Source organism: Pan troglodytes, chromosome 7 (genome assembly GCF_028858775.2).
Source record: "Pan troglodytes isolate AG18354 chromosome 7, NHGRI_mPanTro3-v2.0_pri, whole genome shotgun sequence".
NCBI classification, from domain to species: domain Eukaryota; kingdom Metazoa; phylum Chordata; class Mammalia; order Primates; family Hominidae; genus Pan; species Pan troglodytes.
The window spans coordinates 49830820-49855115 of NC_072405.2; the positions used below are offsets into that span (position 1 = coordinate 49830820).

Here is a 24296-nt window from a genome sequence, read left to right on the forward strand (position 1 = left end):
CCTGACCTCGTGATCCGCCCACCTCGGCCTCCCAAAGTGCTGGGATTACAGGCGTGAGCCACCGCGCCCGGCCCCAAAGCAGTGATTCTCAAACCTCAGCTACGTCAGGGTCACCGGGAGGGCCTGGGTCTGGTGAAATACCCCCAGTTTCTGATTCAGTGGGCCAGGGTGGGGCCTGAGAACCTGCATTTTCGCAGATTCCCAGGCGATGCTTCTGCTGGTCGTCCGATCCCAGGCTTCAAGAACCAGTACCCACTTTGTGAGGCCGAGGTGGGAGGATTGCTTGGATCCTTGAGTTCGAGACCAGCCTGGCCATCATAGGGAGAACCTCCCCACCCCCAACCCCGCCACAGTTCTATTTTTTTTTTTTTTAAATTAAAAAATAACTGGGCGTGGTGGCGCTGGCCTGTGGTCCCAGCTACTCCGGAGGCTGAGGTGGGAGGATCGCTTAAGCCCGGGAGGCGGAGGTTGCAGTGAGCTGTGGTGGTGCCACTGCACTCCAGCCTGGGCACAAGAACGAGACCCTGTCTCAAGAAAGATGAAAAGGAATATACTGGAGATTCTGAAGGCAATGACCACACTGACCACAGGTGAAACCCCGCAAAGACGGAGGAACCCAAAGAGCCACGAGAGCTGTGGGTGGAGACGGCCCAGGAGGCTGCAGCGGCCTGCTTTCAACAGCATACTTCTGGGTGGGACCCCCCCGGGGCGGACACCGCCGCTCCCCTTGGCCGCGGTGGCGGGCGCCCCCTCCCGACGCCCTTGGGTAGTGCAACCCGGACCGCACAGCGGAGCGGCCGGCCCCCAGGTGGGCGGGGCCAACCCGGACCAGCCTCCCGCCGCCTCAAGTCCTTGCGTTGCTGGGACGGCAGGCCGCCGCGAAGACAGTCCCCGCCCGCCGGGTGGGCGGGCCCAAGGAGACCGCCGCGCTCTTCCCCCCGGGCCTTGATTGGTCAGCGTCGCCCTTGCGCGATGACGTCGTGCCTGGGCGGAAAGTTTGCGAGAGTAGCGCGGGAGCTGAGAAGTTGGAGGGTTGGGTTGGTCCCGGCAAGGCCTTGAGCAGTTTGTTCCGCTGTCTTCCCGCTTCCTGGTGCCCCGACTGCGTCCCCACGAACGCCCCGTCCTTACCGCCGGCTGCTGTGGAGTGCCTCGCTGTCTCCCAGGTCCCCGAGTGAGCGTCGAATGGGACCTCTGTGGCTAGGGCAGGCCTGTGTGGGTGGCCCTGAGAGGGAGGAGGGGAGGGGGATGTTCGCAGTTTCCTTGCGACCCCAGGGACTTTGTCCCCGCCATCCACCTCCTTAGGCCTTTGGGGTCGCCGACTGGTCTAATGTCGCCGGCCCTTGTGGCTCTGGGAAATTAGCATTGATTAATCTTCCTAACAATTTTTGTTTTTATAGAGACAGGATCTCCCTATGTTGCCCAGGCTGGTCTCGAACTCCTGGGCTCAAGGTATCTTCCTGCCTCGGCTTCCCAAAGTGCTGGGATTACAGGCGTGAGCCCGGCCAGCTCCTAATAATGTTAAGTGCTTGCTAGGAGTCAAGCGCTGTGCTGAGCGCAGGGGCTTCCCAGGTCATTGCGTCCCCAGTGCTTAGTGCCAGGCACTGAGCAGAAGCGCGATTCGTATTTGAACTAAAACGAACCCCGTCCCTGAGGAACAAGACCTCTACTGGGAAGTCAAAGAAATGAATAGTGATTGTATGGTGTGATGGGTGCTCAGCTCTTGGTGGACGGAAGTAAAGGGGAGGCTTGTTTGAGAAACGGATACCTGACCTAAGCCTTGGAGGAAGAGGCAGACACTGGAAAACTAGAGTCCCTGCGTTCTCTCACCACTTGCTAAAGGGCCTCTACAACCCCAGGAAACCTCAATAAACCTTTCCTTTCTCCAGATAGATGTCTGTTCTTGCAGATAATTAGAAAACGCATTGCAGAGTATTGGTTCTTTCCCTCTCATTAGGTTCCTGGTTTCAGAGAAGATGACCGAAGAACTGGATTTCCTGGGACAGGACTCTGATGGGGGTAGTGAGGAAGTGGTCCTAACTCCTGCAGAGCTCATTGAAAGATTGGAGCAGGTAAGCATCCCAGATCGAATCCCTTTGCTCCAGTCAGCCTTTTTATTTAGTTCAACTGTGAATATCAGGGATCACAAAATGAGGAAACGGAATTTGGGGCTTATTTCAGAACAGGGACTGGATCTTAACCATCTACATGGAAACGGGAAGCAAGAAGGACATCCTGTGTTAGAGACCTCATCATATCAAACACAGCATCCCCAAGTGGGGTCAGTAAGGGACAGCTTTGGGCACATTCAGTGAACAGTTCACAGAGCAAGGATCCACGTGATATTTCCAGGGACTGTAGAGGTCCCTGAACTTCTTTACCTTAGTCCCTTGAACATCTGCTGTTTCCCTGGAGAATGCCTGTTTAGCAAGAAAATGCTGAAATGCCTGTAAGGGAAAACTGGTCATATTTTTCCTTTTTCTCACGTTTTTTCTTGAGTCGTCTGCTCTCCATATGTCCACTGCTTATCTAAAATCCTTTCTGAAATATTTCTCCTTTAAGTTGTAATAGCTATGACTTACTGCATATTTCCCATGTGCCAGTAACTGTGTTCTTTACACTTATATCTCATGATGCTCTGGTAACAGGAGTTCAGACTATCTGGATTTAAATCTGTCTGTGACACTCCTCTGTTATGTGATCTTGAGCAAGTTAGGGAGTTTGTCTCAAGCCGTTGCTTGCCTATAAAATTGAGACAATAGGGCCGGGCACGGTGGCTCAAGCCTGTAATCCCAGCACTTTGGGAGGCTGAGGTGGGCGGATCACCTGAGGTCCAGGAGTTCGAGACCAGCCTTACCAACACGGTAAAACCCCGTCTCTACTAAAAAACAAAAATTAGCCGGATGTGGTGGCGCATGCCTGTAATCCCAGCTACTCGGGAGGCTGAGGCCGGAGGATCACGTGAACCTGGGAGGCAGAGGTTGTGGTGAGCCAAGATCCTACCCACCATTGCACTCCAGCCTGGGCAACAAGAGTGAAACTCCGTCTCAAAAAAATAATAAAATAAAATTGAGATGATAATAGTGTCTATGTCCTGGAGTTTTTGATTAAATGTGGTAATTGTGTAAAGCACTCAGCATGCTATCTGACACATGATAAGCACTCACTTGATGTGAGCTGTTCATAGTAAGTATCCTTATCCTCTTGCTCTAACTGCCCCTTTCCAGAGCTCTCTCATGTTTGCTACTTTAGTATTCTTCATTCTTCCCTGCCATACATGATATCACGAATGACAAAACGGAACTAAAATGATTTTTAAATTATACCTTACATGATAATCCTTACTATTTAGCAGTGATTCTTAATCTGTTTTTATATCACAGACCTTTTTGAGAAACTGGTAGAAACTGTGGTCTTTCATCCCACAATAACGCACACATGCACCCATGCAGAATTTTGCATATGACTTCCAGGGGATCAGAGATCCCCTGAAATCCACCCACAGACCTAGTTTGTGGAACAGCATTAAGAATTCCTGGTTCATTAGGAAAGGGTTCATTAAACAAAAATCAAAAGGCACATAGCATAAAGCAAAAAAGGGATACATTCCTGGAGTGCAGTGGTGTGATCTTGGTTCACTTGCAGCCTCCACCTCCCAGGTTCAAGCGATTCTCCTGCATCAGCCTCCTGAGTAGCTGGGCCTACAGGTGTGCACCACCACGCCTGGCTACTTTTTGTATTTTTAGTAGAGATGGGGTTTCACCATATTGGGTTTCGCTGTGTTGGCCAGGCTGGTCTCGAACTCCTGACCTTGTGATCTGCCTGCCTTAGCCTCCCAAAGTGCTGGGATTACAGGCATGAGCCTCTGTGCCCAGCCTGTTTGTACTTCTGGATTAGAGTGAAAAGACAGGCCACCAGGCTGGGAGAAGATATTTGCAAAATACTAATATGTAGCTGACACAAGATGATTATCCACAGTACATAAACAGCTCTTTCAGACTGCCCAGTACAGACTGATACCTCAGAGAAGAAGAAAACAGGATGACCAATAAGCATATGAAAAAGATGTTCAACCTTTTTAGTAATCAGGAAAATGAAAATTAAAATCATGAGATATCATTTCATATCTATCAGATTGGAAGAACTGAAAAACGTGAGCAATATAAAGTATGACAAGAATGTAGAGCAGCTGAGCGCAGTGGCTCATGCCTGTAGTTCTAGCAACTCAGGAAGCCCAAGTGGGAGGTTCATTTGAACCCAGGAGTTTGAGACCAGCCTGAGGATCACAGCGAGATCTTATCCCAAAAAGAGAAAATTAAGAATATAGGGCAGGCCGGGTGCGGTGGCTCACACCTGTAATCCCAGCACTTTGGGAGACCGAGAGGGGCGGATCACCTGAAGTCAGGAGTTCAAGACCATCCTGGCCAACATGGCGAAACCCCGTCTCTACCAAAAATACAAAAATTAGCCAGGCGTGTTGGCATGCCTGTAATCCCAGCTACTCAGGAGGTTGAGGCAGGAGAATCTCTTGAACCCAGGAGGTGGAGATTGCAGAGAGCCGAGATCATGCCACTGCACTCCAGCCTGGGCAACAGAGCAAGACTCCATCTCAAAAAAAAAAAAAAAAAAATGAAGAGCAATTTGCACACTTATATACTGCCGTGGGATATAAATAGGTATAATCGCTTTGGAAAATAATTTGTTATTGTCTAGTAAAGATGAAGGTGCACATACCTGCAGCCCAGTAGTTCCACCCCCAGGTACATACCTAGTGAAAACTTCCGCATGTACTCTAGGAGACATCCACAGTATGTTCACACATTGCTTGCTATAGTTAAAAATTAAAATAACCTAGACAACCATAAACAAATAGCATTGAGAAAATATACCATATACAGTGGAAATAAAACAGCAGTGAAAATGAGTAAAATAACTCCTGAAATAGCATGAATAACAGGAACTTAATGTAGAACAATAACAACTATAAAATATGAGCTGCCAAAGAAACACTTTATGTAAAGTTCAAACTTGCAAAATTATTGTTCAAGGCAGAGCCGCCACCCTTGGGTGATGTGGCACACTGCTATGCCACAGATGCCTCCGTGTGGACCCCTGCACCTTCCAGGACAGCTGGAGCCCCAGGCTGGTTACTTTTTCAAGTGAGCATCATCGGGGTCCTTGAAAGGCAGCTAGAGGATGGGGCGGCGGGGGGTCTGACAGCACAGCTGCAGCTTGCTGGTGGGTAAGCTGCAGTAACATCTCATGCCTGATGCTCTAGTGCAGTGCCCTGAGTGCAGCCAAGGAAGTGACTCGCCACCTGCACGGCTGCCACAGCCAGATCCTGTCTCTTATGCTGTGTGGCACAGCCAAAGGGACAGCCTGACAGGGCTGCTGATGAGAACAGCTCCAGGAGCATATATAGGATACCCTTTAATGCCTATAAAAAGTGATTTAAAAGTTGTTACCTGTAGTGCAGATTTGCTCATTTTAGTGATTGTTTTAGTTTGCTAGGGCCACAGAGCGAAGTCCCAAAGACTGGGTGGCTTAAATAGAAATTTATTTTCTTAATTCTAGAGGCTGAGGTCAAAGTGCCAGCATAGTTGTCTTCTTCCGAGTCCTCTGCCTTGGGTTTGTAGGTGACCATATTCTCCCTGTGTCCTTGCATGGTCTTCCCTCTCGTGTGTGTCTGTGTTAAAATTACCCCTTATCAGGACACCAGTCTTACTGGATTAGGGGCCATCCTAATGACCTCATTTTAACTTAATCACTTCTTTAAAGACCCCCATCTCCAAATACAGTCACGGTCTGAGGTCCTGGAAGTTAGGTAGATTTTTGAGGGGGGGACACACTTCAGCCCATAGCAATAATGAACAGATTGGCATTTAGAATTTTGATCAGGGGCCAGGCACAGTGGTTCAAGCCTGTAATCCCAACACTTCTGGAGGCTAATGCAGGGGGATGTCTTGAGGCCAGGATTTCGAAGACCACCGTAGGCAACATGGTAAAACCCCATCTTTATTTAAAAAATTTAAAAATTAGCCAGGCTTTGTGGTATGTACCTTTAGTCCCAGCTACTCTGGGGGCTGAGGCAGGAGGATCACTTAAGCCTTGGAGGTCAAGAATGCAGTGAGCCATTATCATGCCACTGTGTGACCGGAAACCAGATGTAGCCATTTCAAGCATAAAACCCGAGTTTAAAAAAAAAAAAAAAGATTGGATTTAGATACAAGTTTCTCAGTAAAAATTTTGGAAAGATTTATATGGAAGTTTTATACTAATATAAACTTCCACCTAATGTTTTATACTTTATTGTCATAATTTCATAATGTAAATGAAGTGGTCCCCAATGCTACCCCAGTGTACCAGACAAGCACTATCATTTTCTTTGAATATCCTGTCATGAACAGGTTGAGAGGTATTCTACAGAGATATGAACAAATGTAGTGAGACCATAAAGAAAATTCAACATGAAATTCAAGCTAATGATTACCTCTGAGGAGGGAGGGACACACAGGGCCTTTTTTTTTTTTTTTTTTTTTTTTTTGAGATGGAGTCTTGCTCTGTTGCCCTGGCTGGAGGGCAGTGGTGCAATCTTGGCTCACTGCAACCTCTGCCTCCCAGGTTCAAGCAGTTCTGCCTCAGCCTCCCAAGTAGCTGGGACTACAGGCATGCCACGCCCGGCTAATTTTTTGTATTTTTAGTAGAGACAGAGTTTCACCATGTTAGCCAGGATGGTTTGATCTCCTGACCTCGTGATCTGCCTGCCTCGGCCTCCCAAAGTGCTGGGATTACAGGCGTGAGCCACCGCGCCCGGCTTGTTCTTGTAGTTTTAAAAATTATTCAGTATTTGGCTGGGCTTGGTGGCTCATGCCTCTAACCCCAGCACTTTGAGAGGCCAAGGCAGGTGGATCACTTGAGGTCAGGAGTTCAAGACCAGCCTGACGAATACAGTGAAACCCTGTCTCTAATAAAAATACAAAAATTAGCTGGGCATAGTGGCACATGCCTGTAATTCCAGCTACTCGGAAGGCTGAGGCAGGAGAATCACTTGAACCCGAGAGGCAGAGGCTGCAGTGAGCTGGGATCATGCCTTTGCTCTCCAGCCTGGGCAACAGAGTGAGACTGTGCCTCAAAAATAAATAAAAATTATTCAATATTTAATAAAAATCCATCAAAAAGAAATGCTGCTCCTAATAAGCCCTCCAGAAAATATGATGTTTTCCCATGCATTATGCAGGTTTTTTTTGTTTGTTTGTTTCAGTCTGCAGGATTGTTAGAGATGCTCAGGCTCTGCACAAATGCTTATGACAGTAGCCATACCCAGCATTTGGTAATGTTTCTTGACGGTGATCATGGGGAGAAGCAGACACTCAAGGACGTCAGAAAAAAATAAGTTGAGCCTGGTCAGCATATAATTCTGAGCTATGCTAAAACTACATTTCCTGTAATTGAAAGATAAGTGTAGCTTTCCTCAGTCACTTAGGGATATTTCAGTTCTCTAAGCCTTGGAAGTCTCTAAAATGAACCAAACAGCTGGGCCTGAGTCATAAATTAGAGCTTTAACCTCTGGCTCCAAAACTCCATAATAGATGAGCGCCTGTTTCTATTATGATCCTGTATACTTTGGGGCCATTAGTAAATTACTCAATCTGTATTTTTTCAATCAGATGAGGATAACTATATCCATTTTCTCTGAGATATGATGATGATGAATGAAAAATATTTGTGAAGTGCTCTGAGCTTCAGGAATGAAGAGCTGTGTGGATTGGTGGGTTATTGCTTTCTCTCTAAATAGACATGGGGTGGCGCTGCCTGGGGGAAAGGAGCTGGTGGAGTAACAGTGTGCCCGGGCTGCCTGGCAAAGGCACTATTTGAACACCAGGTGGTGTCACTCTCAGCACCAAGCGTCACACTAACTGAAGTAAGCAAGGGTTTCTATGAGTGTCAGTTGAATAGAAGGTTGTGAACACAGCCTCCCAACTAAAACAAGACACGAGAAAGCAATCACTAAACGTAGTTTGTCTTCAAAACACCTTCAATGTTTCCAGTTGGTGGGCAGACAGTTTTCTTGCCTGCGCCATCCCTGGTTTTCGTTGGACTTGGGCTGACTCACTGGGTTGTTTAGCTCTGTGGTGGGTGATGCTTGCTTTTTCTGGCATTTGTCTTTTAGGCCTGGATGAATGAAAAGTTTGCCCCTGAGCTGCTGGAGAGCAAGCCTGAGATTGTAGAATGTGTCATGGAACAGCTGGAGCACATGGTAAGAGTCGCTTGTCTTGGGTTGACAAAGGAGGAGAAAGGTAAAAGCATTTGGTCAGCACACTGAGAGCTTGTGGTCTGGTAGCAAATCTGTTTTGTTTGGCTCAACTCACAGTCCAGTTCTTTAAAAAAACATTGAATTAGTTATCTATGTTTATCAATCTTGAGAGTGCCTGTAAATATCTGGATATTGGCTTCCCATGAAAAGTCTAAAATCCTGCATTTCTGCATGAGAACAGTTGACCAGAGCAGTCCCATGAGAGCTGTCCATCCATGTACTCCCTGCTCCCCACAGCCCCTGACTACCCACCCTTCTCTTGTAGCCTCCCCACCTGGCCCCTGCAAACATTTGAGTTTGTGGTCCCTGGCCTAGATGATCTGAGCGTAAATCATTGTCAACTTCAGAGAAGCTGTAAAATGTGGATATTTCAGTTTCTCAGCTGGTGTTTTAATACTGCTTTTTAGACCCAATGGAAGTTTCGTCTGTGTGCTGTATTATCTCCCTTACAATCAGATTGGAGTTCTTTTGGAAGCCTCTGGCTGAACAGATTCTATTCAAATGGTCATTTTCTAAAAGTAAATGACTGTTGTTTGTACTTTATACAATGATAAAATGAAAACTCACATGATATTTTTGTTTTCCTTGTACTGAAACATAGTCTGGGTCCTCAACGTTGCCGGTGATGATGGTTGAACATCATGTTTTTTATAAACCTTAATTTCTCATTTAATAGGAAGAAAATCTCAGGAGAGCCAAAAGGGAGGACCTGAAGGTCAGCATCCACCAAATGGAGATGGAGAGGATCCGCTACGTCCTCAGCAGCTACTTGCGGTGTCGCCTCATGAAGGTTTGACGTGGAGATACCTGGAGGGATTGAGACAGCACAGTCTGTAATGCAGACTGAATGTCCTGGGGAGAACTTGGGCTGGGGCCCAGGAGGGTCCAGGACCTGAAGATGCTGCTAAGAGCCCAATATCCATGTAGCTAAACTGTAAGGAGAGCGAGAGATTGCTCCACAGAAGCACAGAGGAACGTGTGTGGCCCACTGCGGGGACACCGCACACATTTTTAGTCTGTTCACCTGCCGAGTGAGTGGTGCCCCCTTGCGTTACAGCATGGCAGTGCTGAAGGGAGAGTTGTTGGCATTGGTCAATAGTGAATGCTGACTAGAGGAGAACTTGTTTCCAAAATTATTTTGTCTGTCAGATGGCCAACGTCAGTGTCAAATGAACCAGGATGACTTACATTCACCTACAGCTTTGTGGCTATCTAACTTACAAAAATGAAGTTGCAGGCCAGGCGTGGTGGCTCACACCTGTAATCCCAGCACTTTGGGAGGCTAGGCGGGTGGATCACCTGAGGTCAGGAGTTTGAGACCAGCCTGACCAACAAGGTGAAACCCCATTTCTACTAAAAATAAAAAAATTAGCCAGGCGTGGCGGCAGGCGCCTGTAGTCCCAGCTACTCAGGAGGCTGAGACAGGAGAATTGCTTGAACCCAGGAGGTGGAGGTTTCAGTGAGCCAAGATTGTACCACTGCACTCCAGCCTGGGCAACAGAGCGAGACTCCGCCTCAAAAAAAAAAAAAAGAAATTGCAAAACATTCCTAGTTTATAACTCTGAGAAATTCTTACTTCCTTGACATTTCTTTTCATTTGGTTCTATGTGTCTCTTTAGTTATTACAAATAAGATAAATTATCTCTTCTACATGAGTATGCTTCAGCTATCTCAGCTATCTGAAGACTGCCCACAGTCTCCTCGAAGTCTTCTCTCAGGCACACATTTTAGCCATTCAAACCATTTACTCTCCTGGTCTCTTCTCTAAAAGGGTTCTTGTTTGTCTCTATCCTTCTTAAGTTACACTATCTTAAACTAAACACAGTATCCCAGTTGTAGTTTGACCAAGTTTGTGAAAAACAGAATGATCATTTCTCTTATTCTGGTTATTAAGCTGGTAGTAATGCCAACCACATCACATTAGCATATTTATCACATTAGCATATTGACAGGTACGCTGCCTGAGCTCATTCTTCACTCACGTGGACACTAACCCCTTTTAAGATGATAATTACCCCATCCAGTCACTGTCCTCTACTTGTATGGCTTAGGTTTTGGCTCCTTAAGTGTAGGGCTTGATACTTATCTCTCTTAAGCTTTATCTTATTAAATTGGGCCATTTCCCTTGTCTCTGGATCCTGATCTTGTCACCTAATGTATTAGCTGTCTCTTAATACTTTATGTCATCAACTCCCTTGTTTTTTTATGTGTTTGGTTGTGTTTTTTTGTTTTTTTTGACAGAGTCTCACTCTGTTGCTCAGGCTGGAGTGCAGTGGCGCGATCTCAGCTCACTGCAACCTTCGCCCCCCAGGTTGACGTGATTCTGTTGCCTCAGCCTTCCAAGTAGCTGGGATTACATGCCCCTGCCACCAGGCCCAGCTGATTTTTAGAAGAGACAGGGTTTCACCATGTTGGCCAGGCTGATCTCGAACTCCTGACCTCAGGTGATCCACACCCACCTTGGCCTCCCAAAGTGTGGGGATTACAGGCATGAGCTACTGTGCCTGGCCCACATAAGGTTTTTGATGGCATGCTTACCAAAGCTGGTGATGACCAGTTGGGTGCAGTGGCTCATGCCTATAATCCCAGCACTTTGGGGGGCCAAGGCAGGTGGATCGCCTGAGGTCAGGAGTTTGAGACCAGCCTGGACAACATGGTGAAATCCCATCTCTACTAAAAATACAAAAATCATCTGGGTGTGGTGGTGGGTGCCTGTAATCCCAGCTACTTGGGAGGCTGAGGCCGGAGAATCACTTGAACCCGAGAGTTGGAGGTTGCAGTGAGCCGAGATCACACCACTGCATTCCAGCCTGGACGACACAATGAGACTCCATCTCAAAAAAAAAACAAAACCTTATGTGATTATTAATTGGACTGTGGCAAGGGTCTTTCACAAAAGACTTCCCTACAGTTTGACATCTACCCATTGAGTCAGCATTCTTTGTTCAGCCACTTAGGAGTCTCCCAATCCAAGCTGTCCCCTAGCCCCAGGTCCATAGCTTGCCTGCAAGGGTGTCTCAGAGACGTTGTCCTGTGTCTTATGGTGTGTCTCTCCACCCACCCTATCCCACCTCCAGGCCACATGTCCTTCCTCGGGAGGGTTGTGTAAACCCTCTTTATGTTAACCACATCCTTCTCTTTGACTTTTGCCAATGTTTTCATGAAGATTTTGCTTTATCCTCACAGATAGAGAAGTTTTTCCCTCATGTCCTTGAGAAGGAAAAAACACGTCCTGAGGGGGAGCCTTCCAGCCTCTCACCGGAAGAGTTGGCCTTTGCCAGAGAGTGAGTGAGTGAGCCGTTGGCGTGGGGCACCTGGCTGGTTCAGCATGAGGCCTGTCCTAGAGGCCTGTGCGCTGCTGCCTGCTAACCTTGGACGTCCATCAGCTGTGTACACCACAGCGATTTGAATCCATGTCTTTCAGGTTCATGGCGAACACAGAGTCCTATCTGAAAAATGTCGCCTTGAAGCACATGCCCCCTAACTTACAGAAGGTGGACCTCTTTCGGGCAGGTAAACAGGACGTTCTCCCTGCAGGTGGCCCACCCATCCTCAGGTGTCCCAGGGTAGGATCCTCTCTTCACTGTTTTTACCCAAATACAAAAAAATAAGTATGTAGATAAACAGAAAGAAGAGCAAGGATTCTAGCTAAAGACCAAAAAAATCACGGAAAGCAGATCCAATGGTAGGCATTTGAGCATTGCTTCCTTGTTCCCTGGGGTGGGCTGAGCCCCATGACTGCACTGGTGCTTGTAGACTCGGGCATGGAGCCGCGTTCGCCTTCAGTAGCCATCTGCTGAGCCTCTGTGAGGTGCTGGCAGCCCCGAGTACCAGCACTGCAGAGCCTACGCCAACATTGCCCCTGCTCAGAGGGGCTGGCCGTCTCTTCGTCACAGGTCCCAGAATGCACAGGGCCCGTCTAGCTGGAGGGGAGGGCTGAAATAGGAGGCTAGGGAGACCTCCAGTGAGTCCCTGTGGCCTCAGAAGAGGGAGCAGGTTGGAGGGTGTGGAGAGAGGAGGGAGGGGAGCCGGGGAAGGGGAGCTTGGCCGGAGCCCCTCCTCGGGCCTCTTCGCACCAGCCCCTAAGGGCTGCCGAGCAAGGAAAGGGAGGTATAGGCAGAGCCCTTAACGTCGGATCAACCCACCGGGGGCCCTGGCTTACAGGATAAAGCCCATGTTCCTCAGTGTTTCACAGTGCACCAGATCCAAGCAAGACCTCCTCAGGCAAAATTGCCACACCAAATCAAACGAGCTCCAGTACACCCGAGCCCTGGAAATTCATCTCTGCCCAGCCTGTGCTGGGGCTGGGGACCACACAGCCACCCCTGCGGTGGTGGAACAGGGTCTTAGTGCCTTTGGGCTGCTCACAGTTATGGAGACTGGGAAGTCCAGGATCCAGGCCCCCACAGATTCAGTGTCTGCCAAGAGCCTGTTCCTCATAGATGGCGCCTTCCATATGTCCTCACAGAGAAGGGAAGGGGCAAGCAGACTCTCAGGCTACTTTTATAAGATCACTAATCCTAGTCTCTGTGTGTCCTAGTCCCCTCCCTCCCCCCCACCTTTTGAGTTTTGTTTTTTGTTTGCTTTTTATTTTTTGAGACAAGGTCTTGCTCAGTTGCCCCAGCTGGAGTAGATTGACGCTGTCATAGCTCACTGCAGCCTTGAACTCCTGGGCTCAAGCGATCCTCCCACCTCAGCTTCCCAAGTAGCTGGAACTACAGGCATGTGCCACCATGCTTGGCTATTATTTTTAAAATTTTTTTGTGGAGACAGAATCTTGCTATGTTGCGTAGGCTGGTGTCAAACTCCTGGCCTCAATTGATCCTCCAGCCTCAGCCTCTCAAAATGCTGAGATCACAGGCATAAGCCACTGTGCCTGGCCTATTCTCTTCTTATAAGACACCAGTCAGATTGGATTAAAATGCTGAGATCACAGGCATAAGCCACTGTGCCTGGCCTATTCTCTTCTTATAAGACACCAGTCAGATTGGATTAGGGCCCACACTACTTGGCCTCGCTTTCACTTAATTGCCTCTTTAAAAGCCCTGTTTCCGAATACAATCCCACGCTGAAATACTGGGGGTTAGGGCTTCAACATATGAATTCTGCAGGGACACAGTGTAGCCCATAACACCAGGAGCAAGTCAGACCCATACCAGACTTGTGGAACCCTGAATTGGTCATTTTGCTGAGGCTGCCTGAGGAAAACAAAAGGCCCAATCTGTGTCCAGTTTCCTCCCTGGTCAGCCACTCTGTCTGCATCTTAGAAGAGTAGGAATGGGCTGGGCTCCTATCTAAACCCTGAGTGTGCCATACCATTCTTCCCAGCAACTTTTACTTTGTTGACTTTGTTGGCCGAGGATTTCCTAATCACATTGTTGTTTTCCTGGCAGTTCCCAAACCAGATCTAGATTCTTACGTGTTTCTGAGAGTGAGAGAACGACAAGAAAACATACTGGTAGAACCAGACACAGATGAGCAGAGGTGAGTGGCGTGCATCTTTCACAGTGGGCACGTTCCTCCCGATGGAGGGCCAGCGGAGCTCTGCAGGCAAATGTGTTTCCCTCTTTTTCAGGGACTACGTGATTGACCTGGAGAAGGGCTCACAGCACTTGATCCGATACAAAACCATTGCACCTCTAGTTGCATCTGGAGCTGTCCAGCTAATTTAAAACTAGGCATAAACAGCCAGGCATGGTGGCTCAAGCCTGTAATCCCAGCACTTTGGGAGGCCGAGGCGGGCGGATCATGAGGTCAGGAGTTCGAGACCAACCGGACCAACATGGTGAAACCCCATCTTTACTAAAAATACAAAATAATTAGCTGGGTGTGGTGGTGTGCACCTGTAATCCCAGCTACTCAGGAGGCCGGGGCAGGAGAATCGCTTGAACCTGGGAGCAGGAGGTTGCAGTGAGCCGAGGTCGTGCCATTGCACTCCAGCCTGGGTGACAGTGAGACTTTGTCTCAAAAAACAAAAAACAAAAAAAAAACAAACTAGGCATAAACTCATGAGGTCAGGAGATCAAGACCATCCTGGCTACTAAACCCCATCTCTACTAAACCCATCTCTACTAAAAATACAAAAAATTAGCCAGGCATGGTGGCGGGCCCATCTACTCGGGAGGCTGAGGCAGGAGAATGGCGTGAACCCGGGAGGTGGAGCTTGCAGTGAGCCAAGATCGTGCCATTGCACTCTAGCCTGGGCGACAGAGCGAGACTCCATTTCCAAAAAAAAAAAAAAAAAAAGCACACTAGGCGTAAACAAGAATGAAGACCTGGAACCCTAGAGAAAATACTAGAAACCCCTCGTATCACGTTGTGCCTGAGGACAATAATAAAGTAGTTTACTAGGCATCAGACATTCCTCAGCAGTGCTGTGGGTCACGGGTGTGAAGCGGAGCTCGAGGCAGGATTGCTTGTGTTGCTGCATGTCCTGTCTGCTGTTTTAGCCCGTGTCAGTAGATGGGGCCATTGTACTGTTTGTTCTGCACACTTGGCGGAGCAGCAGAGGCTCTCAGCATGCCTTTTCCCTTTGTAGTATTTTCTGAGCTAAGGAAAGTCAGGCAGAAGTAGTTCATAAGAAGGCATCACTGCCTGTGATCGGGGCTGCATTTAGCCCTGACCTGATAATGGTAGGAGAGTTCATTTAGCCTTTCTGCTGCGAAGATTGTAAATAGATTAAAGAAAACAGCTGTGGCCTTCTCCCGTCATACATCATTAGACTGTGTAAACTAACATTTTAGAACCTCTAATATTGGACTTAAAACCAATTTCTGTCATGCTTAATTGAAAATCACAACTAAACCAATAAACCATTATTAAATTTCCATTCTGCAGCAGAAGGCACCTCTGGACGGCTCCCGGCTTGTAGTTTAATGAAGTATGTGCTCCCTGCTGTTAACCCGCAGCCCTCCCCAACTCTCCAGCAGCTTTGCCAAGTCAGCCTCCGGGCCATCTGGCTGTCCTTGGCCAAGGCACTGTTAACAGAGTGACGTTAACCATCTTGTATTGTGACCTATGGCCGCTTTTCTGGTTTAAGTCCTTCACTTTTTCAAGAGGAATGGATGAAATTAATGTGCATGCAGAGTCTCACAGTGATGCCGGAAGGAAGGATGTATAGGCAGTGAATGAATGATCTTTCCTTGAAATGCTATAAAAAGCAACCTGCATTCCAGTCTTTTCTTCCTGGTTGAAGTTGGCAGATTTCCATTTGCAGGGTATGGGCTGCGAGAGTAATCAGGGTAACATTGCTGTCATTTCCAAGAGAAATCAGTAGGGGAAAGCAAGGGAGGTCTTTTTTTTTTTTTCTTTTTTGAGACGGAGTTTCCCTCTTGTTGCCCAGGCTGGAGTGGCAGTGGTGTGAACACGGCTCACTGCAGCCTCCACCTCCTGGGTTCAAGAGATTCTCCTGCCCCAGCCTCCCGAGTAGCTGGTATTATAGGTGCGCACCACCACACCCGACTAATTTTTTGTATTTTTAGTAGAGATGGGGTTTCATGATGCTGGCCAAGCTGGTCTCGAGCTCCTGACCCCAGGTGATCCACCCACCTCGGCCTCCCAAAGTGCTGGAATTATAGGCGTGAGCCACTGCGCACAGCCTGGGGAGGTTTTATTTCTTGACAAAGGTATTTGATACTCGTGCAGTCCCTGGAGGGTCTCACTGGAGAGACAACATTTAGGCTGAGATCTGATTAACAGGAGGCAGCTGCAGTGCAGAGGTCAAAAGGGAGGGTGTTCCAGGCAGAGAAAACAGCCTGTGCAAAGGCCGTGAGGCAGAAACAAGCTCTACTTGAGGTCAGCCTGGTTAGAAAGCCCAACTCAAAATAGAAAGTAGTACATGATAAGGTCTGAGGCAGGCTGGACCCAGATCTTACAGGACCTTGTTAATAAGGATCCCATTTGGTCCCCCACAGTCCTGAGAAGCGGGCAGGGCTGTGGGAAACAGCAGATATTTAGTGGTAAGCCTGAGATCAGAACCCAAGTCTGCATTTCCTAGTCACGTTCTCCCTGTAGTGCTAAGCCCAGAGACCTGAGCTGTTACCTAGAACAGTGTGCTTCCTAAGCCTTAATGTGCATACCCATCGCCTGGAGCTCGCCTTAAGATGTAGGTTCTGCCTGAAGCCCAAGTTCATTTAGTATGTCATGGTTAATTCAGAGTAAAATCAAGAGTTAGTACCTGATTTATGCTTGTTATATAAAGAAAGAGACAACTTCACTGTATGATCATTTTGTCACTTTTCAAAAGCACTTAATTCCCATTCAATTGAAAATGTTTCAAGAACAAACCTATTTGGTCATTTTATTGACATTGCACATTTGTATATGAATAAATTTTTGCAAATTAAAAAAAAAATGTAGGTTCTGAAACAGGGTGAGGTCCAGGATCCTGCCTTTCTAAGGAGCTCCCATGTTGTGCAGTTGCTGCTGGCCCGGGGACCACATTGAATGACGGCTCTACATCCTCATGCCTCCAGCTGCTGCCCTGTACATGTCCAACTGCACGGAGCACTTTACATCCTCTAAAACCACAGTAAATTGCTCCATTTCCTAAATTACCTCTTCAAGAGAAGACTGGTTTTGATGTCATTTTTAAATAAAGGAGAAGTTGAATTTCAAAACCAAGTGGAACAGGAAATGATGTGACTTGGTTGACATTGATTTTAACATTTGGTTCATGGTGAGTGTTTTGCTTTATTGTTAAAAACTTGCCACTAAAAGCATGACAGAACATTTTATCAAATGATGGCGTCATCCTTTTACCGTAAGTTTGCCCCTAGCAAGACAGCTCTTCCTGAGACGTGCTTGCAGGCCCCTATGTGGGTTTTCCCACCGCAGTCATCATCCGTCATCTGTGACCTTGCTGCATTTACTCCATGCTCACACCCCAGCAGCCCGCCTGGCTTTGGCATCGCCCTCAGAGGCATCAAACTTCCCCTGCTGCAATGTACAAGAGTTAGCCAGGAAGCTTGCAGAGTGCTTTGGTTTTGTTTTTGTTTTTTTGAGATGTCGCCCTGGCTGGAGTGCAGTGGTACAATCTCAGCTCACTGCAACCTCCGCCTCCTGGGTTCAAGCGATTCTCCTGCCTCAGCCTCCCAAGTAGCTGGGATTACAGGTACACACCATGACACCCAGCTAATTTTTGTATTTTTAGTAGAGATAGGGTTTCACCATGTTGGCCAGCCTGGTTTTGAACTCCTGACCTCAAATGATCTGCCTGCCTCGGCCTCCCAAAGTGCTGGGATTACAGGTGTGAGCCACCATGCCCAGCTGCAGAGTGCATTTTTAAGCAAACACATATATGTCAATTCTTCATATAGTGTTCTTTAATTTATCTTGGGAAGCCAAATATCCCATTTAGAATTCTGTAAGAACTGATTTTTCAAATGTATCTAATCAACTAGCTATGAAAGCGCTCTCATTATATTGTCCAAAAAACCTTTGTTTTTTAAAAAAACAAAATCAGTATTCTGTACTTATTTAACAGATTTGGTTTCAAATAGCTTGGCTATTTCCGAAAAATCGGATATTCATTCCATGGCTAAGAAACAACTACTGGGTGTATTCAAAGAGATGTACCGGCCCAGGCTTGGTGGCTTACACCTGTAATCCCAGCAACTTTGGGAGGCCAAGGTGGGAGGATCACTTGAGCCCAGGAGTTCCAGACCAGCCTGGGCAACATAGTGAGACTCTGTCTCTACAGGGAATAAAACAATTAGCCTGGCGTGCTGATGTGCATCTGTAGTCCCAGCTGTTTGAGAGGCTGAGATAGGAGGATTGCTTGAGCCCAAGAGGTTGAGGCTGCAGTGAGCTATGATTGCACCACTGCAATCCAGTCTGAGTGACAGAGCAAGACTCTGTCTCAAATATATGTGTGTATACATACATATATATGAGATTCTTTTTTTTTTTTTTTTTTTTGAGATAGAGTCTCACTCTGTCACCCAGGCTGGAGTGCAGTGGCACGATCTCAACTCACTGCAACCTCCGTCTCCCGGGTTCAAGTGATTCTCCTGCCTCAGCCTCCCAAGTAGCTGGGACTACAGGTGTGTGCCACCACGCCCGGCTAATTTTTTGTATTTTTAGTAGAGACGGGGTTTCACCGTGTTAGCCAAGATGGTCTTGATCTCCTGACCTCATGATCTGCCCACCTTGGCCTCCCAAGTGCTGGGATTACAGGTGTGAACCACCACGCCTGGCCGTATATATAGGAGATTCTGCAGGCAATGAGAATATTTAATTTACCAAGTTTACTATGCATGAAGCTCTTTTTGTTTTTGTTTTTGAGACAGAGTCTTGCTCTGTTGCCCAGCCTGGAGCGCAATGTCACAATCTTGGCTCACTGCAACCTCCACCTTCCGGGTTCAAGCAATTCTCCTGCCTCAGCTTCCCGAGTAGCTGGGATTACAGGCACCTGCCACCACATCTGGCTAATTTTTTTTTTTTTTTTTTTTTTTAGTAGAGACAGGGTTTCACCATGCTGGCCAGGCTGGTCTCGAACTCCTGACCTCAGGTGATCCGCCCGCCTCAGCCTCCCAAAGTGGTGGGATTACAGGCGTGAGCTACCGTGCCTGGCCACATCAAGCTGTTTTTAAAGTAGATTAACTTGTAAATCTCCACAACATACCTATGCAAGGAAAAATTTGAGATTTTGGAATGGGCAAAACATTACTGGCTATCCTTTCAATGTAATGCTTGATCCCTGTGTGCTGTGTGCCCATGTCTTTAAATTTTACAACTCTGTAGAGGTACAAGTTGATTTATAGAAAACTTATAATGATGTGAATATTTCTTGTCTTGCTATGCAGATGATGCATGCCCATGGCAATATAAGTGAATTTTGTCCTGTTGAGAATAAGTCAAACCCCCATTTGATTGGATGTTTTTGTTTTGTTATAATTTGGTAGGACATAGTCTCGCCCTGTTGCCCAGGCTGGAGTGCAGTGGCAATCTCGGCTCACTGCAACCTTTGCCTCCCGGGTTCTAGTGATTCTCCTGTCTCAGCCTCCCCAATAGCTGGGACTACAGGCATGTGCCACCACACCTGGCTAATTTTTGTATTTTTAGTGGAGACGGGGGTTCGCCATGTTAGCCAGGCTGGTCTCGAATTCCTGGCCTGAAGTGATCCATCTGCCTTGGCTCCCAAAGTGCTGGGATTACAGGCATGAGCCATGGCATCTGGTGAGCTTTGATACCAGACTCCTTTGCTGAAGGCCACATCACTTCTAAGTAGAGATGTGATCAAACCCCAGTGAGGCCAGGGCACCTGAGTCCATCCTTTTCATCTTACTGTAATCTTTCTTTCCACAAAAGAAAAGAAGATCCAAAAATGTTTTCAGCAACAATAGCTTCACTGGAATAAGTTCTCATATTCGAAAAAGACTCATTTGAGGGAATAACCACTGCCATTCACATTGCTTTAGAGGAGGTGGCATTTTTCTCAACGTAGCTTTCTGTTTTAACCAGGTCGTATTCTATGTAACACAATGCTGACAAATTCTGCCTAGCTTGTTAAGACAAAGAAAACCACTAGAAGTAAAGTCAGCACACAATTAACCTAAGTCTTGCTTCTTGTTCAGTTCTATTAGTTTCTATGGAAATAAGAATAAAAGTAAATGACTATTTTTGCCTCTAAGGAATTTACAATTAATCCTGAGAAGATGTCTTAAGTGTAAACCTAAAAGTATGGGATTTTTTGGCTCAAAAAAAAAATTTTCCTAATGGCCAGGCCTAGGGTTAAGAGGAATTTATTTTCTTGGGTTCAGAGATTTGCATATGAATGTTTTAAGCCTCTTAAAGTGACTTAAAACAACCTGGGACCCAAAGTTGTTGCCAGCTCAAATGTAAATGTTTTTAAACTTCAAATTGCTGCTTCTGTTATCACTGAACCTATTAATTTTCCTTAAACAGAATTCTGACCATTTCATTGCCTCTTAAAAAGCTTCAGTGGGCCAGGCACAGTGGCTCACAGCTGTAATCTCAGCACTTTGGGAGGCAGAGGCGGAGGATTACCTGAGGTCAGGAGTTCAAGACCAGCCAAGCCAATATGGTAAAACCCCATCTCTACTAAAAATATGAAAATTAGCTAGGCATGGTGTCAGGTGACTGTAATCCCAGCTACTTGGGAGGCTGAGGCAGGAGAATCACTTGAACCCGGGAGGCGGAGGTTTCAGTGAGCCGAGATCTCGCCATTGCACTCCAGCCTGAGCAAAAAGAGTGAAACTCCGTCTGAAAAAAAAAGCTTCATTGGTTACTCATTGCCTACAGAAAAGGAAACAGTAAAGGAGATTAATATTTATCTGTGTCTTGGACAATAGGCAAATTGCTTTCCACGAATTATCTTATTTAATCCTCATAAGGACCCTATGAGATAAGCGCCAGCTCACCACGGTACCCCAGCTTCCTGGTCAAATTGTCCTCTTTCCCTAAATAGTTTATGACCTCTTTTTTAATATCTACAGTTTTACTATTTTATCTTTATTAAAATCCCACCAAATTCTTTGGGGAATTAAGTAAGGTGTACAAGTTTTCATATGAGAAACACTGGAGTGATTTAGGCACACATAGCTTTCTGGTCGGCCTGCAATCTCACTTCCAGAATAGGTCATGAAAATAACAGTGAGAAATGGCCTCTCCCACACCCAGCTTCACGTGTTAAAGCGTGTGCTGTCCACTCCCACTTCTGTTTGCAGACGTGGCTGCCCTCAACCTCCGGACAAGTGATTTGGTCCTCAATCCAGGTGAGACTGTAGCAGGCCTCCTTTGTTTGTGTAGAAGATCATCAACTTTGCCATCTTCTGGCATCTGAAGCTTTCTGATCTCCAGTCAACAACATAACGTGTACCCTTTGGGTCCTCTTTAGTGAGCTCATGGGTAGGCTGCTGCCCACACTCTTGTCAACAGTTTAACAACTAACACGAGAGAGCCGAAGGGCTGTTTCTTCAGTCCATTTCTCTTGGTTCTCCAACTTTTTTTTTGAGACGGAGTCTCACTTTGTCGACCAGGCTAAGGTGCAGTGGCGTGATCTTGGCTCACGGCAACATCTGCCTCCCGGAGTCCAAGCGATTCTCCTGACTCAGCCTCCAGAGTAGCTGGGACTACAGGCACACACCACGGCGCCCAGCTAATTTTTGTATTTTTTGTAGATATGGATGGGGTCTCACCATGATGCCCACACTGATCTCGAACTCCTGAGCTCAGGCAATCCACCCACCTCAGCCTCCCAAAGTGCTAGGATTATAGGCATGAGCCACCACTCCCAGCCATCCAACTTTTACTTCTGTATCAAACTGGATCCCATTAGTCAGTATTTCTGGATGAATGTTTTAGTTCTTTGCTTTTAGCAAAGAGACAGCCATGTGAAAAACATTTCCATGTTTTCTGAAAATTAGAACTGAAGGCATTATCTATTACATATCCATTGTTTCTATATAAGAATCCCTGTAATAAATTTTTCTCAGAATTCAGTGCAAGTAAAAGTTTATATTTTCAAACTTTATGGTTCATTTTATCAGACAAATGAGTCCTATCTGTTCCCCTTCCCGGCCTTCCTACCAGGAACTCAGAGCCACTTTGTGTGCCCCCGCCTCCCTCTGAGCTTCCTTGTGTCTTTCCTTAAATAGTTTCCGATCTCCTTATGATACCTACAGTTTCAGTCTTCTATTTTGCCTTAATTTTAAAAGCTACCCCAAATTTGGGGAAGAATTACATAAAAGATATATAAGTACATATTAGTAACTTGGATATATATTAGTTCCCACTTTTTAAAACATGTATGGGAATGAGTGATTTATAAGCCATTTGACAGCATATGAATTCCTAAGTAGGAAAATTCATAAGCAAAAGTGGTAATGAAGGCAGGAGGTGTAGTGTCCTCTCACTCCAGCACTTGTTTAAAAAGAGTGGCCAGGTGAGGTAAGTGACCCAGTAACAACAGCAGGTGCCAGGTGTAACTCCATTCACTTTAGTCAACAAACAGGTAGGCTGGCTGGGTGCGGTGCCTCACGCCTGTAATCCCAGCACTTTGAGAGGCCGAGGCAGGCAGATCACTTGAGGTCAGGAGTTCGAGACCAGCCTGACCAACATGGTGAAACCCCCATCTCTACTAAAAATACAAAAAAAAAATTAGCCGGGCATGGTGGTGGGTGCCTGTAATTCCAGCTACTCGGGAGGCTGAGGCAGGAGAATTGCTTGAACCCAGGAGGTGAAGGTTGCAGGTGAGCCGAGATGATGCCACTGCACTCCAGCCTGGATGACAGAGTGAGACTGCATCTCAAAAAAAAAAAAAAAAAAAAAGGTGGGGTTAGACATTGTGGTATGTGCTGCACATTCAGAGAAGAAAGCCCCTGTCTTAAAGCAGCTTACAGTCTAGCGAGGGAGACCAACAAAAACCAAATCACAGCATACTATGCTTGTATAAAGGTAGGAATGGTCAGGGCACAGTGGCACACTTCTGTAATCCCAGCACTTTGGGGGGCCAAGATGGAAAGATTGTTTGAGCCCAGGAGTTCTAGATCAGCCTAGGCAACACAGCAAAACCTCACCTCTACCAAAAATACTAAAGCCAGGTGTGGTGGAATGTGCTTGTAGTCCCAGCTACTCAAGTTTGGGGTGGGAGGATGGTTTGTTTGAGCCCAACAGGAGGACATTGCAGTGAGCCAAGATGGCACTATTGCACTCCAGCCTGGGCAACAGAGCTAGACCATGCCTCAAAAAAAAAAAAGAAAAAGAAAAAGAGAAAAGAAAAAATGAATGAACAGGGGGTATTATGAAAAAACACAGGAAGAACTCGAAAGACTGGAAGAGTCCTGAAGTCTTCCCAGAAGAGGTGGTACCCAAGCCAAGACTTGAAACACTGGAGAGCTAGCCAGGCTGAGGAAGGAAGAGAGGATGGCTACTGGAGGCAGAAAGGTCACGTGCAAAGGCACAGAAGCCACAGGGTGGATCCAGTACTCTGGAAACTCCCAGGAGTTGGGCATGGCGGGTGCATCAGACAAGATTCGGGGATAGGAGGAGAGGCAGTTTCCCATCTTGGAGGAGTCTTATAGGAGTCTCATGGGAGACAGGTTTTCAGACAAAAGTCTTCAGGAGTCTGATTTGTCATGCTAAAATGTAAATGTATGAATTTTGCATGAAAACATTTAGAAGGCTCTGAAAGATTTTAATATTTGATATAATCAGTTTGTTTGTTTTTTGCGGGGGGGGTGGGTGGACAGAGTTTTGCTCTTGTTCCCCAGGCTGAAGTACAGTGGCGCAATCTTGGCTCACTGCAACCTCCTCCTCCCAGATTCAAGTGATTCTCCTGCCTCAGCCTCCCGAGTAGCTGAGATTACAGGCATGCGCCACCACGCCCGGCTAAGTTTTGTAGTTTTAGTAGAGATGGGGTTTCACCATTTTGGTCAGGCTGGTCTCAAACTCCTGACCTCAGGTGATTCGCCTGCCTCAGCCTCCCAAATGGCATGAGCCATTGCACCCGCCTGATAGAATCCGTTTTACATTTTTATTTTATGTATTTATTATTTATTATTATTATTACCTTTTTTTTTTTTTTTTTTTTTGAGGCAGTCTTGCTCTGTCACCCAGGCTGGAGTGCAGTGGCACAATCTTGACTCACTGCAACCTCCGCCTCCCAGGTTCAAGCAATTCTCATGCCTCAGCCTCTGGAGTAGCTGAAACTATAGGCACGTGCCACCACACCCAGCTAATTTTTGTATTTTAGCAGAGACGGGGTTTGTCTATGTTGGCCAGGCTGGTCTTGAATTCCTGACCTCAAGTGATCCGCCTGCCTTGGCCTCCCAAAGTGCTGGGATTACAGTCATGAGCCAGCACACCCAGCCTAGTTTTACGTTTTTAGAAATCCAGTTCACAGAGAAATCCCTCTGGTGACTGTGGAGAATGGAGGTCACACTGGAGGGTTAGGAGCCAGGGCTGTGTGGGCAAATCCAAGCCAGAAGGAATGAGGGTCTTGTAGTACATGCAGGAAGAGGTA

General features: G+C 46.8%; 1 protein-coding gene across 4 annotated transcripts; it reads left to right on the forward strand.

Moving 5' to 3' along the window:
- The first annotated feature begins 980 nt into the window (after positions 1-980).
- GINS4 (GINS complex subunit 4) lies at positions 981-16929 on the forward strand. Of its 4 annotated transcripts, none has more exons than XM_063817053.1 (9): positions 981-1171; positions 1955-2069; positions 8168-8254; positions 8988-9101; positions 11498-11595; positions 11736-11824; positions 13705-13795; positions 13887-14021; positions 15847-16929. In XM_063817053.1, the coding sequence occupies exons 2-8, from the start codon at positions 1974-1976 to the stop codon at positions 13981-13983; spliced, it is 672 nt and encodes a 223-aa protein (XP_063673123.1). In that variant the 5' UTR covers positions 981-1171; positions 1955-1973; the 3' UTR covers positions 13984-14021; positions 15847-16929. The 4 variants fall into 4 exon arrangements, with proteins under 4 accessions (XP_063673123.1, XP_063673124.1, XP_009453519.1 ...); XM_063817054.1 differs by having other exon boundaries at positions 981-1163; XM_009455244.5 differs by having other exon boundaries at positions 981-1163; positions 13887-16929.
- Positions 16930-24296: the final 7367 nt, after the last annotated feature.

Excerpts from the sequence above, each read along its gene's own strand:
- GINS4 (XM_063817053.1), top strand. The coding sequence starts at position 1,974 with ATGACCGAAGAACTGGATTTCCTGGGACAGGACTCTGATGGGGGTAGT. Across the intron at positions 8,255-8,987 it reads TGGAACAGCTGGAGCACATG|GAAGAAAATCTCAGGAGAGC; the intron begins GTAAGAGTCGCT and ends CTCATTTAATAG. Across the intron at positions 9,102-11,497 it reads TGCGGTGTCGCCTCATGAAG|ATAGAGAAGTTTTTCCCTCA; the intron begins GTTTGACGTGGA and ends TTATCCTCACAG.